General features: G+C 33.5%; 1 protein-coding gene across 1 annotated transcript; it reads left to right on the plus strand.

Moving 5' to 3' along the window:
• Window positions 1-14,669: 14,669 nt before the first annotated feature.
• Window positions 14,670-16,307, plus strand: LOC145050050 (peroxidase 27-like). Its single transcript, XM_078998370.1, has 4 exons — window positions 14,670-14,952; window positions 15,062-15,247; window positions 15,342-15,516; window positions 15,671-16,307. Exons 1-4 carry the CDS (start codon window positions 14,728-14,730, stop codon window positions 16,072-16,074), a joined length of 990 nt encoding a protein of 329 aa, XP_078854496.1. The 5' UTR covers window positions 14,670-14,727; the 3' UTR covers window positions 16,075-16,307.
• The last annotated feature ends 1,250 nt before the right edge of the window (window positions 16,308-17,557 follow it).

Raw genomic sequence — 17,557 nt, forward strand, 5'->3', positions numbered from 1 at the left:
AAAAATTGGAGGACCAAAAGTAAACTATTTTGAACCTCGTATTGTGGTACTACTGTGGGACTGCACTCGGATTTCAACAACTTCACCAGCAAATTTGAAGAAATTAACTCTACAAAGACAACTAGTTGTCGTAAAACTGATCATGGAAAATGAACTTGAAAGACTCAAGGACAAAAACCACATACACATCTTTTTCTTCAATTTGGAAACTCAAATTTCCCATAAACAAAATTTTTGATCTAGTAGCTTGAGGAGTTGTGGGGGTTTGAGGATGCAATTTTACATTGTATTATTATAATAATGAAAAAATATAGATTACACATAAACAGGGTATAAAAGTGAAACATATAAAAGCACTTACAACTTTCTTCCTCATCACCTTCTTCAAATGCTTCATCAGAGCTGCTATCTTTTTTTGTAGCTTGATCCGACTGTTAACCAAATTTATCAATTTAGTAAAACAAGCTAGATTAATCGACAATCAGTAGTTCAATACACAACAAAAAAGTTAAATCCACCGACCTTTTTAGCAGCTTGAGGCTTTGCTGGCTCTTCATCGGAACTTTCATCTTCCTCATCAGATGAACTCTCTTATTTTTTTGCTATTGGTTTTGCAGCAGCTTTTGTCTTAGTTGGCTTACTCTTTTTCTTCTGAGGTTCCACATCATCGGATGAACTCTCTTCGTTAGATCTTTTATCATCAGAATCAGCCTTCTATACACATAAAAAGCAAGAAGAATCAACATCTTCGCACAACATATAAAACACGCAAGTATATATACAAAACCATGCATTGAATACACACCTTGGTTGCAGCAGTAGCTGCTGCAGGTTTCTTATTAGGGGAAGTCTTAACCTCTTCTTCAGAATCGCTTTCTTCAGCATCACAGAGACTGCATCTTCCCTGTGATGTAAACAAAAAGAAAAAAATTGTTTTTATATAAGACATAAGGGAGCTTATCTTTGTGCCAAGGCCTTTCAAAAGAATTTCATGTTCCCTTTCGATATCTATCCGAGCACCACAATAACTCATTGTTGCTTTGGATAATGAACTACCACTGGTGCAAGCGTTCTCAGCACCATATTTCCTGTTCTCTTCAGAGAGTTTGGTACCTATAGACAAAAGCACGCACACACACACATGTATTGATAGTGTGAAAAATGGAAACTGTAATTTGGACACAAAATTTAAGTTACCAATTTCATACGCTATATTGTGTGCAGAAAAAGCTGACCAAATGTTTCGAAAGGAGTAATCCAAAGTTTGTTTAATTTTAATATATCTAGTAGAGCAAATTGCAGAAAAAGCACAATGTATTTTCACCATTTTATTGTTTAGCCCACTCGAGTATTATATGTAGTGATTAAACCATTTTACTTTTTGACTGTTTAGAACAAGGTTATCTAGGTTTTCTGGTTTTATAATCATGCCAAAATACCAAAAAGAAGTTCATACTTTCATCAGTTAATTGATTTAGCCACTGAAATGTTATGTTTTATTGATTTAGCCACGAAACTATTATCATACTAATCATGAATAATAATTTAGCCACTAAAATGTTATGTTCTGATTTAGCCACTGAAATGAAATGTTTTCTTGCATTAGCCCTTATTTCATTGTTAGAGTAAAAAAATATTCAAAAAGTAGGGCTATAGCTAACCTAAAACTCCCCTGGGCGGACTTCCTTCCTTTTAAAAGAGTATCGAGGCCTTATCTCCATTTTAGATAAGCAAATAGCCAAAAACACATAGAAGCTCTTCATTCCCATTGGGCTAAACACTATTCTCAAAGATCATGCATCACTCTGCATACAAGTACAACCATATGTGGTTTTTAGTTTTGTAAAAACCGAAAACTTTCAGTGCGGTGCGGTTTTTAGATTTGCAAAAACCGCAAAAAACCAAACCGCACCGCAACATATATGTGTGTGTGTGTGTATATATATATATATATATATATATATATATATATATATATATTCAAGTCCCATCGCAAATCCAAAAGCTTTTATAGTTTATAATTTTATTTATTTGTAATCATATCAATATTCATATTGTTTATATATATGAAAATATTCTCTAACAAAAAAAATCGAAATTAATGATGAATATTTGCAGAAAAAGTTAGCTAATTGTTTGATTTGGTTGTCCCACATCAAATGGTAGAAAGAAAAGAGAGGAGTCTCTCCTCTATAAAAGGAATTTGAGATGCAAACTTAGAAGTTATGAATTTGCTTTGTGGCCTACCATCATGGGTTGTTGAGTTTCTGTTTTATGCATGACGCTTTTAATGCGCATGTTTCTTTTAGTTGACTAAGTTTAAAGTATATTAAAAGCTAAAACCCAGGAAATTATTTTTGAAAATTGAGTTTTGGACATGAAAAAACAGTATTATTTAATCATAAATCACACAATCATTTTTTCGTGGTTAAAAACCAAAACCGCAACAAAATAACTGAAAAACCGCTTAAAAACCGCAAAGTCAAACCGAACAAAAAGCCACACCAATCGGTTATAAGTTTATAGAAACTGCACCTATCGGTTTGCTGTTTGGTTTGGTCCAAAAAAACTACACCAAACTACATCATGCTCACCCTTAGTGTTAATGTATTAATTTTGAATTGATCAAAAATCACGACTCACCTTTATGTTAATCAGGACACCAAAATAGGAGCAAAGCAATAACATGACCATCTACCATTATCAAACCTGTGATTTTTATACCAAGAGTAAATTCAAAACCAAATTTTAGCTTGACCATCCATCATTATATCGTCCCCTGTGCAAACTAAGAACTGGGGACAAAAATAGCCTCAGGGGTATTTTCGGAAAGTTCCGATTTAATTAAGTTTTTGTATTAAAATATGATTGTAGTTCGTTTAGTATTTATAGGGTAAATATTTAATGTTTTAAATTATGTTTTTCAGCTTTGAATAAAATTTAATTACAGCCTATGGAAAATTCATAGAATTGTGTTTTTTTCTTCTTCCCATGTTTACTTTTGTCATGGTAAAATGAAAGAATCATGGTAAAATATCATTTAAGATAAGTCATTAATAAAGCAAGTTATGTAAGCTTAATAGGCTAACAACAATTTCACATGTATACACATATATATCAACACATACAAGGCAAGTAAAGCTGTAAAATTACCTGAAAGTTCCAAAAGTGCGAATTGATAGTCACCAGAATTCCTGACTTGAAAAATGACAAGCTTTTTCATGCTTTCCCTGTCAACCAAAGCAGAAAATGCTCCTAGGTTGGTGCTCCAAGCAACCTACAACCACAAACCGAAAATAAAACCATATCAATGGTACTTGTTAAACAGAAATGAAGAGAATTTGTTACCCTTAATATTGTCTGTAAATTGCCTTTTCTAAATTATTTAATACCTGTCTCCTTATTGATCATGCTAAATTAAATGTTTTAGATGTGTCACTATTTGTAGTGAGTGAGAGCATAATGGCACTTGTTAAGATGAACTCTTTCTTATTTTCCCCATCACGTGGGACCTATTTTGCATATTAACAATGTTGACTAAGAAATTGATATGGGGTGCACATCGACAAATGTTCTATTTAGTTTTGTAATTTCACTATTTATTATCTTTTTTTATAAAGAAGAAATGCGAACAACTCCAATCTAACCCATCCAAAGTGCTAGATTCATAATTAAGCATTTAACGGGTCAAACACATGTTGTTTAGTTATCTTACGTACCTAAACTGAATCTGACCAGATTTTTAACCCTACACACTGGAGATTGTGATAGATCATCAATTAAAAAAAAGCACATAAAGTGATTATCAAATACTTTCTTACAATTAGTAAAAAAAAATCAACCATACGAGATTTGGGGTTGCATACATGATAAGAAGATAAGAGTATTTACCATTACTATAACATCAGGTTTAAAAAATCAAGTTTGTGAACCTCTTTTGCAACACATCAGACGTGCCTTTTCCTTGAAATTATGTTGCTACTTGAGATACTATAGAAAGGAAATTGCGATTTGGACATAAGAGAGAGAGAGAGAGAGAGATAGAAACAAGATATGAATAAAATAGTTACTTACACAGAATAGCAATGGATTCGAACATCAACCATATCAGTCTGTAAATTACTAAAAATAGAAACTGTATAAGGATGAATATGCTAAAAGGTAATTTGATTTTGAAAAAGCCACATAGAGAGAGAGAGAGAGAGAGAGAGAGAAAGAGAGACCAGTAGTTCCTGAGTTAAATTGGGTAAAACAGCAATGAGCATTTCTGGAGCACACTTTAAGATTTCGTATATAACGGCATGATATGTATCTTTAAGCTCACTATTTAGGCCATCTCTGTCCAAGATACAACAGTTGAGAAAACGACAAACCACTGCTTAAAGCACCTGACTACAACCTTCAATAACGGAAACACCAAGCTGAAAAGATGCATCCTGAAAATGTACACTGGTTACTAACTAAATAATAATCCTACACACCACAAATCTGAATCTTACCAACATAATGGTATATGTTACTATGTTAATGCAAATAAATAAATAACTATGATCGACATCGCTAATACAAGAAAATTTGTTAAAGGAAGGAAGAAAAGTGATGCCAATTTACGAGCAAGCAAATTGTAAAACTGTCAAAATAGTAACTGAAAATCTACATTAATATAATATTAGAACTGGGACACGAAAACGGGGTCAAAAGTGAACATACTAAAGCTAAAATGTTGCAACACAAGTTGCTTTGTATCCTGGTCTAAAACCATGGCTGATGAAATTTCACTCTTTCACTCATTAAGAAATTTGAACATGACTCAAATATAGAAAAGATTAAGGGAAGACTTACAAGCTACAACCATTGGGATTTCTTTTTCATTGTGTAATACTAGAATAAAGTATTTATTTACATTATTTCCCATACAACTATAACAACTTTATAAAACTAAAACATTACTCCCAGTAAAAGGAACCACTTTATTGACCCTCCATGTTCTTTTATGTGAGGGTTTCAGGGGGTATTTCAACGGCTCTTCTAGTTGTATTTGGTTAAACTTTAGATGTTAACATACAATGAATTATTAAAAAAGGATGAGTTTAGCAATACAGATAGAATAACTAACAAATAATCACCATGGAACTATTTTTTAGTTAACAAATTGAAGATAGAGTACAAGACACCATAAATTAGATCTATAAGCTGAAGAAAAAGACTTATGGAAGGATAGAATATCTGAGAATATAACTAAAAACAGAAAGACCATGAATCTTTTAACATAAAGAAGATTTACTGAAACCAACACCAGTACTATGATGAATAATTTCATTATATTTGTTCTAAGAGGCAAAAAATCAAACAGTTGGTATGCACCTTTTAACATAAAGAAGATCTCTAAAATTAAAGCTTGTTATTATTTCAAATAGTTGGTATAATAAGATATCAGTCTTAGCAGAAGAAATAGCACAAAAAAATCATGTATCTTTTCAACGTGATTGCCACCTATGGTCGAAAAATAAAGAAACTGTTTGATTTTTTGGATTCTAGGATTTGGCCTGAATCAGAAATTAATCCATTCCAATCTAAAATTTGGTTCTAAATTAATATAGTGGCGATGGGTCATGCCTAAATGTAGTATCTGTGAAAGATTCAGTTGTGGGGGCAAGAATGTTCATCCAGCGAACCATACCTGTTCATCCTTCTCATGAGAGCTTTGCCTTCAAAGATTCTTCGTGGATCTTTCTCCTCAAGAGTTAGAAGCATTCTCGGAGCATTACAGATTTTGCTGAGTGCATATTGCATCCTCCAGAGATCTCACTTGCATCGTAGACCGTATTCTCCAACCAATTTCAGCTTTGCGTCTAGTTGTTCCTTTTCATTTGATCGTCGATAATTAGGGCAAGAGGGAAAGAAGAAAAAAAGGAAGGCGGGGTTTTTAATTTTTTAGGATTTCATTTTCCCCACTGGTTATTAAAGGATGGAACGCGCCTTCCAATTAAATTTATAAAGCGACATCCTTAGACGACACACATCTTATTATAGGCGCCCTCTGTGTTTTTTATTCTCTGGACACTAATTTAAGGGCACGCAATAATGCGCGACCTAAATCGTTAAATTTTTTGAAGAGATGACACTTTTTTAATGTCACTCTCCTTTGCGTAACATAAATCAGTGAGTGTCGTCGTTTGCGCGTCGTAAAAGGGTCTTTTTCTTGTAGTGATTGCTTGAAGATTAGAATTTTGACTACTACTTGGAGTTAGAATAGATTGCTAAGAAACATGTATTAACATAGTTTTCAATTGAATTGCATCGTAAGGACAAATTTTTCCGCAATAAAATAAATTTTGATTTTATATTATTTATTTATCCTTGCAATGGCGTGAATGAAAAATTGATGTTTGAATGTTTCTGTTATTAGCAATAATGGATTATGTTATTTGTGGAAATGTCAAGAATTTACCAAATAGAGAGAGTTTCTCATCGCTCAAGTTTCAATTGGACAGAAACTTGGAATCATGCAACTTGGTTGCATGATGAATGAAAATTTTCATATTTGGGAATTAGACTAATTCGTTGACAAAGTGTCAAGTGAAGGACTAGGAAATCGAGTACACAAAGTTGTGTGTTGATCAAGTCTACCACAAGAGTGACAAAGATATTCGTCATGATTTACTAAAGGTTTAGTAAATATGATTATAGTTATAAGATTAAGTGTAATTCTGAGTTGATTGAAAGAGTTTCAATCAATAGCAGAACGGATAAGAAGAATCAAGTAGGAAGAAAGATAAAAGTTTCTCTATTCTAAGAAGAAGGGAGAGTACCTTTTATTATGTTTTATAATAGGTCTTAATGATTAAGAACCATATCTCAATTGATCCTCTAAGTGAGTCTTAGTACAATTGTGTGTTTGAGAAGAGGAATCAAGAATTGGAGAAATGGTTAAATAAAGAAGTCAATCATACTTCGTTCCAAAAGCAAATCTTAGAGTTAAGATTGTGACATTGAGTGACAAGTCTTAAGAAGGTTTATAACATTCATTAAATGTGGAATTTGAAAAGGTTTTCTCATTCTTGTACATTTGAAATTGGAATGTTGTGATGTCTTGGACAAGACAAAGACCAACTAGGACCAATTTTGCGAAGTGTTTTGTCTTGATAAAAGCTACACTAACTCTTGAATGTTTGTTTGTCGAGAAATGTTTATTGACAAGAGAATATTATATGTCAAGGAGTCAGTGGGAGTCTTAATGGTCTTGAAAAGTTCAAGAACTAATCAAGAATAAACCTTATCGATCATCACTAGCATACAACTTGAGGTTTACAACCTATCGTATTGAGTTAATTATGCATGTGAGTTCTATGAGTTCTCATTTTAACGCATAAAAGGCAAGCACCTTGATCAATGGAAAGTACATTGATAGGAAAGGGTGAGCTGCTTAACTACTTGGAAGACATAGTGGGCACTCGTGTTACCATAAGGCAAGAAATCAAGATTGAGAAAAGTTCAGTCCATATGTATTGTTTTCTAGAAGTTAAGGTGTTTTCTGAATAAATGTCAAAGGTAGTGGGAGCATAAGTGTTATGCTTATATGATAATAATCATCATGATAGTGGGAGCATAAATGTTGTGCTTGTATGATTATTAAGGCAAGTATTGCAAGTTAGCAATATTAATTATAGAAAACAAGAGTAATACTTTGCAAAGTCGTAAGGGTTGAATAGTTGTTTTGCTATAATTAAGGGAGAGAATATTATGCTTTATTTCAAATCTAAAGGCTTAGGTTGTGGAATGTTAATAAATGTAGTCAACGATACATATTGCGTTATCAAAATTTCGATTATGATTATGGTACCCTCTTCATAGTTTAAATTGTGAGAACGTGACACATTAAATATTATGGCAAAAGATTGATATTGGATGAACCATATCGACATTATTATGAATAGATAAGATTATATTAAGAATGAGTTGTCATATGGCAAATATGGAAATGTTTCCATATTGGGAGCTGAATATTGAGAATCTATGTCTAGATTAGAAACTTTTATGCAAGAAGGATGTTCAAAGGAATGTACTTTGAGTGAGAGACATCATATCTATAGAATTGTTTCTGATATAGATTGGCCAAGTCTTGATGAATTTGAGCTATGACTTTATGAAAGGATCATTGCATAAAATGTTAGAATCTAGAATATTCTATAAGTGGCAAGAATTTGATATTCTTACACTTGTAATAAGGATTGGGAGTTGTGAAATGAGTATGATTGAAAATGTGTTCATTTGATCTATTTCACATAGTAAGGACCATAGGTAAACATTGTGTGCATGCTATGAGCATGGGACAATTGTTATTATAATTCAAGTAAGAAGTTGATTACCCGAAACAACAAATAATGAGTAATCAATATGGTGATTAAATAAAATGTTTTATTTATACCCAGAGTTTGGGGCCATACGGGATTAGTATTATTCTTGTGTTTCACTTTGCATATTTTGACTTCTTGAATAATTCATTATTTCAGAATAATCAAATTATTCGAACTAACCACAGTCGTTCATATGATGGAAGTAGGTATGAATGAAGACTGTCGTGAATTGGTGTGTGGATTGTCTATATTAGACATAAGCAAATGTTTGCTGCAACATTCATGAGTGCTTATTAATACGATTTGAGCATTGGATTAAACCCACGCTCACTTGGATCACTTCATGAATTCTATCACGAGTGATTGGTGAGACGATAACATCTTATATTCTTGAAACCGAGATGTTTGAGTTGTATCTTGCGAGTCGGTTACACATTGACAATATGTAAAAACACCAGTAACTTGGTGTTATAAAACATATTGTTGTGTGTGATTCGGTAAGTGATTGCAAGCAAGCATTGAATCAAAGTTTATCCATTCCTTTTATCCAAAGTAGGATGAAAGCGCTATCTGTGAGCCCCTCCATGATTTAGTGATGACACATAAGCGCTTGGCCAAGCCGAGACTAATTTGATGTGTTCAGTTGTAGTCTGTTGTCAGTCGTCATAAATCGGAAGTCGGGAAACAGTATAGTGAGAATGGTTTTAATCCATGTCTCAGTCTATACAATATCTAGAATGGAGGAATATATGATCCCTTATCTAAAGGACACACTTCTGATAAGATCAGAGTTGACAGCAGCTTTTGAAATCTACGATTACAGTCAAGGTCTGAAGTCATACGTAGAATAGTTATTACACTTATCTAAGTGGGAGACTGTTGGATTAGTGTCTATGTCCATAACTATTTTGGTATGTACTTGACCCGGTGGTGCATGGTCCTTTTGGATTGCCTTCACCAAAGCAACTTGATAGGATGATTTATGGAGAGAGAGGATTAATTATGATTTATTAATATATTATGAGAATAATATATTAAAGGAGAAATCATATTGTTTAATTAATGAGTCAAGAATTAATATTGTGGCTAAAAGACATTAATTAAATAAAGGGGACTAGAACTGTCAATTGTGTGATAGTTGAATATTGGGCTAATGGACTCCATAAGGGATGGAGTGGACAAATTCTATGGGGAAACCCATTTGAAATCGTCCAAGGCCTCTAAGGAGGGAGTCCATGGGTTTCTACACGTTTTTTGGGTGCATCCTCTCTTCTCATTCTTCATCCTGTTGCTCTTGGTGTTTGTGAGCCATTAGAGGAGTGACACTTGCGACTCTAAGCATTCTAAAGCCATTACAAGGTGGATTAGAGATTGTTATCGCTACATAACAATCAAGGTAAGATCTAAACCTCATTCTTATGTTAATATGATTAATTTTATGCTAGATCTAGGGTTTATAGCTTTGGATATTCAATTGCATGTTCATTAGACAAACTATATCCAAAAGCTATTAGGGTTTGCATGTGCACCATAGGAATGATGTTTTTCTCAAAACCCATCAAGGTCGAGATGGAAGTCTATTTATGAATAGAAGGAGCGGTGGGTAAAAAAGGAACAAGGTCTCTTATTTTTTTTTCAGACTTCACTATATATCTAAAATATTAAAATCATGATGTTATTCACATAATCAGTAACAATTGATATCATAATTAGAATCAAGGGATCTGATTTATAGTGAATCGGATGTCAAACCTTGAAATCGACTGCAGATGTCAAACCTTGAAATCGATTGCTCCAGACATCAAATCATGAAATCGATTGCTCCAGGGCGATAGTTGACGGAAGCAATGATATCTATGGTAGTAGAGGCAACAACGAAAGGAAGGGTTTATAGGTGTGGTGTCGCTGACAAAGGGAGGAAGAAACAGGGTTCTTAAATCGATTACGTAAAATCGATTTGAGAAAAAATTTTACCTGATGATGTTGTTTCCATATTTTGATGAAGCTGGAGGAAAAAAGGTTAGCGACGATGACGGGACCTGAGGGTAAATGGTGGAGCCGGAAGGTGTGCACATTGAGAGAAGAAGTTTGAGGTGGAGGTCTATTCATGAATAGAAGGAACGTTGCGTAAAAAAGGAACAAGGTCTCTTATTTTTTTTTTCAGACTTCACTATATATCTGAAATATTTAAATCATGATGTTATTCACATAATCAATAACAAGTGATATCAAAAAGTTCCAATCCAAAATCGAAATAAAAAAAAACAGAAACTTCCAATCTAAAATTCAAATCATGATGTTATTCACATAATCTGTAACAATTCATATCATAATTAGAATGAATGCATCTGATTTATAGAGAATCGGATGTCAAACCTTGAAATTGATTGCAGATGTCAAACCTTGAAATTGATTGCTCCTGACATCAAATCATGAAATTGATTGCTCCAGGGCGATGGTTGACGGAAGCAACGATTTCTATAGTGGTAGAGGCATCAACTATGAGAGGGGGTTGTAGGTGCGGTGTCGCCGACGAAGGGAGGAAGAAACAGGGTTCTTAAATCGATTACATAAAATCGATTTGAGAAAAAATCTTACTTGATGATGTTGTTTCCAAGTTTTGACGAAGCTTGAGGCAAAAGGCTTGGCGGCAGTGACCCGACCGGAGGGGAAATGGTGGAGGCGGAAGGTGTGCACGTTTTGAGAAGAAGGTCGAGGTGGAGGTCTATTCATGAATAGAAGGAACGGTGGGTAAAAAAGGAACAAGGTCTCTTATTTTTTTTTTCAGACTTCACTATATATCTAAAATATTAAAATCATGATGTTATTCATATAATCAGTAACAAGTGATATCATAAACTTCCAATCCAAAATCAAAATCAAAAAAATCAGAAACTTCCAATCCTAAATCAAAATCATGATGTTATTCACATAATTAGTAACAATTGATATCAGAATTAGAATCAAGGGATCTGATTTATAGAGAATCGAATGCCAAACCTTGAATTCGACTGCAGATGTCAAACCTTGAAATTGATCGCTCCAGACATCAAATCATGAAATCAATTGCTCCAGGGCGATGGTTGACGGAAGCAACGATATCTATGGTAATAGAGGCAACAACTAAGGGAGGGGGTTACAGGTGTGGTGTCTCCGACGAAGGGAGGAAGAAACAGGTTTCTTAAATCGATTACGTAAAATCTATTTGAGAAAAAAATCTTACGTGATGATGTTGTTTCCAAGTTTTGACGAAGCTGGAGGCAAAAGGGTTGGCGACGGTGACCGAACTGGAGGGCAAATGATGGAGGCGGAAGGTGTGCATGTTGAGAAAAGAGGGTCGAGGTGGAGGTCTATTCATGAATAGAAGGAACGGTGGGTAAAAAAGGAACAAGGTCGCTTTTGTTTTTCAGACTTCACTATATATCTGAAATATTAAAATCATGATGTTATTCACATAATCAATAACAAGTGATATCATAAACTTCCAAACCAAAATCAAAATAAAAAAAAAATCAGAAACTTCTAATCGAAAATCAAAATCATGATGTTATTCACAAAATCAGTAACAATTGATATCAAAATTAGAATCAAGGCATCTGATTTATAGAGAATCGGATGTCAAACCTTGAAATTGATTCCAGATGTCAAACCTTGAAATCGATTGCTCCTGACATCAAATCATGAAATCGATTGCTCCAGGGCGATCTTTAACGGAAGCAACGTTAGCTATGGTGGTAGAGGCATCAACTATGGGAGGGGGTTATAGGTGCGGTGTCGCCGACGAATGAAGGAAGAAACAGGGTTCTTAAATCGATTACATAAAATCGATTTGAGAAAAAATCTTCCCTGATTATGTTGTTTCCAAGTTTTGACAAAGCATGAGGCAAAAGGGTTGGCGACAGTGACCGGACCGGAGGGCAGATGGTAGAGGCGGAAGGTGTGCACGTTGAGAGAAGAAGGTCGAGGTGGAGGTCTATTAATGAATAGAAGGAACAGTGGGTAAAAAAGGAACAAGGTCTCTTATTTTCTTTTAGACTTTACTCTATATCTGAAATATTAAGAGGTTTTTAAAAAATTAAAAGCCAAAAAATAAGAGGCAACTAAATATCTGAATTTTTAAAAAGTTACCTCTTAGTTTTTCAATTAAGAGGTAAACAAACATAGTCTGAGCGTTGAGCATCTCAACGAACTAACAATTAGTATATTGACATGACAAAGAAAAAACCCAAAGTCAACTTATTCTAGATGATCATGTTCATGTTACATTTCTTCGGGTATGGTATGCTTCAGACTTGTTAAAAAAGTAATTTTCATATGTTTTTTAGAATTGTTTTTTAGAAAATGAATTTTTACAACTTTTATATTTTGTTTACTATTCTATTTAAAAAAAAATTCGTTTTTTTTTTTGTTTTACAGATTTATTCTTTTTTTAGATATTGGTTTTTCTATAAGTTTCTTTTAATTGCATTTTTTTACATATTCATTTACATGAATGTGGGGGTTTAATTTTGGAAAAAATGTATTTATTTCTACAAAGAAAGGGTTGATATCTAGTTTATCTATATTTAATATCACAAGTTTTAGATACGTGTCAAATGCACGATGCATTGCTTTTATTCCCTTGGTGTTTTAATTTTAATTTCTTTTACGGTACTAAATCGATTATTAAGAACATAAATGGCTGGTAAGATTCTTATTAAGTTGATAATGCATGTTAAAGAGCTTGTGCAGCCCATGATCTTATGTGATCTAATTTTTTTATTCAAGAGCATGTTCTAAACTTTTGAAGTCACCGAAATAAAGTCAACGATAAGATTTAGTACTTCACGAAACCATTTGAGGGATAAAAGCTAATTTTACCCATTTCTCCTAAACATAATTTGCTAATTGATTGTAAAATAAAGATGTAACTTGTAGAAAAAAATGTCGATCATTTAAACAACCACAAATAGACAAAAAAATCAGATAATTTGAAACGTTGATTATATTTACAAAAAATCTGATCAATCATTCAAAGTCTCATTATGAATGCAAGAACATATGGTGAAGGTTTCATTTAAGTTTAGATGAACCTAACATGATCAGTTGAAACTTATAGATAGTAACATTAAATTTTAAGTTTAACAAAACCCTTTGTTGTGTTTTGTCCAATGAACGCTTACTGCTAGAATGCAACAACTTATGATAAATGATAGTATGTTAACTTGAGATAATTGGTTTTTAGATCTGAAAGTAGAAATGCACAATGTCTTAATGTCTTGTAATTCTAGCTTCTTGCTAGCTTAATTTATTCTTGTAATGAAAACTTTGTTGCTGTTCATAAAAAAAATGATAAATGATAGTGCAATGAATCATAAAGAGTTTGAAATGTTGAATAGACTTTTAAAAAAACCTAAGATAGTTTGAAAAGGTTGATTATATTTTCAAAAAATCTTGTCTATCATTGAAACTTGAAAGTGTCACTATGAATGCAAGAACATATGATAAAGGTTTCATTTTAGTTTAGATGAACCTAATTAACGGATGAGCTAAAACTTGTAGAGATAGTAACATAAAATTTTAACTTCACATAAACGGTTCGTTGTGTTTTGTCCAATGAAAGCTTAGATATACATCAACGAATGGTAAAGTTTCACTTTCCCGAAAATATTATAATACACATAAATAATACCTGCTCCTCACAATTGGATTCATTCTTATGCATTATAGATCACATCGGTGCAGTTAGATAAATGAGTTGTGCTTAACTGCTTATGTGACATTTAAGCATATTTAATTTGGAGATTTTACCAAACCCTGTTTTTTTATCAAGCCATCTGCTTTAATCGATCCATTGATTAGCTATACAGTTACTTTCGTTATTTTATATATTCAGCTACCAGTTGTTCTCCAATTGTTTATAACTTGTTGGGATTTTGCGATGGTAATGCATTAGGTTAATGATTGAAGAATGCATGTTCCTAATGCAAAGTCAACTATTTTGTGCCCTTTGATTGTCTTTACTTTTAACATGGGTTGTTGTAAACAGTTAGACGATGGCTAACCTTGTCATCTCTATATAGTACATGTTTGCTAGATATTATAAGAAATGTCGGGACCCTAGCAAATATTACCATTGTTAAAATGACCGTTCTCATATCTCTATCATTTTGAAACGGCTTGATTGTGTTAATTTATCAAAGTCAACCATGTTTTTTTTTTATTAATTTTCCATAAGATGCTAATTCATGCCATGTGGTGACGACAACATTTTGATGCTGTTCAAATTATTGGGTTTCCCTAATAGACTATATAATATGCCTTGATATGGTTTACATTCCAAATATCCCAGATATAAGTTTAAGTTGTGTGAGTGTCTTTCCAGTTCGAAATGGCTGGTGGAATGAACTTATTCGGGATTTTCATGCTTCAAATAATAGTCCTATCACTGTTTTCTTTACATGCAGAAGGCCAAGGGTTGAAAGTAGGGTTCTATAAGAAATCATGCCCTCAAGCCGAGGTGATAGTATCTAAGGTTATCAGCGATGTTATGGCTGTAGCACCATCTCTATCTGGCCCTCTTTTGAGAATGCACTTCCACGATTGCTTCATTAGGGTTCGTAATAGCATACTCTAGCACAAGATGTTAATACCTTTCTTTTTGCATCGTAATTTACTTTCTTAATTAAACTACTAATATACTTGTATGCCTCTCTTGTTCATAGGGTTGTGATGGATCTGTCCTACTCGATTCTCCAACGAATCAATCCGAGAAATTTTCACCACCAAATCTAAGCCTAAGAGGGTTCAACATTATCGATAGGGTGAAGCTGGCGTTAGAAAAGGCCTGCCCAGATGTGGTTTCATGTGCTGACATTGTAGCCTTAGTTGCCAGAGACGTTACAGTAGCGGTATCTATATATACCATTCTTTTCTGAAATCTTTTCATTTCAAGTTCCACGATAACCAATTGTGTTTACTTTTTGTGTTTTCACTTGTTGACAGACTAAGGGACCATTTTGGGAGGTTGAAACAGGCCGAAGAGATGGAAATGTGTCTTTATTCATTGATCCCATAACCCCAGTGACAGGCTTGCCATCATTTACCTCAAACATCAGTGTTTTGAAACAATCGTGGGCATTAAGGGGCCTAAACACAAAAGACCTTGTTGTTCTCTCAGGTACATTCTACTGAATTCCGTACGTGAAAATTTCTTTCAACAACTCTCTATCACGACAATGTCAGCTTTGTATTTTTAAAAGTCAGTCGAATATGTTGATTTGAAACGCATTATTTAATAATATTTATACATGTGGATTATTGATTATTTATAGGAGGGCACACCATAGGGATATCTCATTGTTCGTCATTTGATAGCCGGCTCTACAACTTTACCGGTAAAGGTGATACAGACCCCACCATGGACCCTAACTACATTGCAAGATTGAAGTTAAAGTGCAAGCCAAACGATCTAACCACCTTTGCTGAGTTAGACCCAGGAAGCTTCAAGACATTCGATGACTCCTATTTCAAATTAGTGACAAAGAGGAGGGGACTTCTTCAATCAGATGCAGCCTTACTCGATGACCCTGAGACTAGAGCTTACATGATTCAAGCTACTAGCGAGGGTTCCACATTCTTCAAGGACTTTGGTGTCTCTATGGTTAACATGGGCAGGATTGGGGTCCTTACCGGTTCTCAAGGTGAAGTTCGGAAAGTGTGCACCAAAAGTAACTAGTCCTGATTTTATACTAAACCAAAATAATACCTAAAAATATGTTGGCCGATATACGTTTGCATGTTGATTTAATCTCATGTGTAAGATTGATTAGTGAATAACAGACATCCATCAAAGAGTATTGTGTTACGAGTTTGATCCGGTACATGTGATTTTCCCGGTATGCCATTATATATAGACAAGAGTTCTTGTCACTATGTATTCAATTAAAATTTTCAATGTTTTTTCCATTATTTTAAGTGTATTATTCTTGATTTGTTGCCTTTTAAATGAAAGACATCCATCAAAGAGTGTATTACCCTAACGTTTGTATTTTTTCTTGCTCATGGAGGCGTTTGCATAAATATTTAATAGATCGATATCTTCAATAATCAATAATGGGATAAAGTAACATATATATTATAAAACTAAGTAAATATCAATTCCATATACATACTCTGTCTTCCTTTACGCATCATGGATGAAATGATTTAACAAAATGGAGAGGTTAGTGCCAACCGGAAAAAGTACATTCCTAGTAAAATTTGGATTTTGAGTTGGAGGCTTGGCCTCCATAACACTACAAAAAATAAGGCTTTAGGGGCGATTGGTGGTAGCTACTGAGTCGCAAAGAGTTATTTGTCGCCTCTATTACATTACCGTTATTGCGTCTTTGTCGCTGCTAAAAACCCTTTATATGTTTTATTTTATTAAAATTGCAGCAATTATTATTATTGGGTTGAGAGAATTTCGGATATACACTTATTAAATATCTAAAAATCATATTTGCTCAGCTTAAATATCGTATATGTTTATCTTAAATATCAAAATATTATATATACGTCTTCTTATATATATATATATATATATATATATATATATATATATATATATATATATATATATATATATATATATATATATATATATATTAAACATCAAAATATGAATCCTAATATTTGAAATATACTCAATCTACAACATGACAATTCAACAACAATGAAAACTAAGCAATCAATGCATACTTTGCATAGAGATGGCTAAAGATGAACTGTTTTGTTTGTCAACAGAATGACATTTCAACAGCTTAGAAGTAACGTTCAATTTTTATAGACATATAAATTGTAATGTCCTGTTTCGAATCCTTTCCATTTCGGGGTGGTGATCAAGGATTTGGGTATTAGCAGGCTTAAGACTCTTAAAGAATTGAGATTTGGACTCGTTTCGGGTGGATGGTGTAATTTCGATGATCCGGGTTTTCGGTTTGCGTTTGGAGCCAAAGGGGAATTTTTGTAATATGTCAACTCGGCTTTTATGGAAGTTAGATGTTCGCTCTGGATATATTAAGGTGGGTTTGAGCAGAAGCGTAGAGCTTTTTGTTACCTTTTCATGGATATAGGGATCGTCGGAATCAGATTGATAATGAGGAAGTTATGAACTTCAAATTATGTGAGGGTGAAAGGGTTAACCAGTATGCAAGGCCTACATACGTGTATGAGTATCA

This window comes from Lactuca serriola, chromosome 1, assembly GCF_051521515.1.
Source record: "Lactuca serriola cultivar US96UC23 chromosome 1, Lser_US96UC23_V15, whole genome shotgun sequence".
Taxonomy (NCBI): domain Eukaryota; kingdom Viridiplantae; phylum Streptophyta; class Magnoliopsida; order Asterales; family Asteraceae; genus Lactuca; species Lactuca serriola.

What these genes read in the sequence shown, in the direction of transcription:
- LOC145050050 (XM_078998370.1), top strand. Translation starts at nt 14,728, where the DNA reads ATGGCTGGTGGAATGAACTTATTCGGGATTTTCATGCTTCAAATAATA. An exon ending in TCCACGATTGCTTCATTAGG is followed by an intron (nt 14,953 to 15,061) that starts GTTCGTAATAGC and finishes TCTTGTTCATAG; the next exon opens with GGTTGTGATGGATCTGTCCT. An exon ending in AGACCTTGTTGTTCTCTCAG is followed by an intron (nt 15,517 to 15,670) that starts GTACATTCTACT and finishes GATTATTTATAG; the next exon opens with GAGGGCACACCATAGGGATA.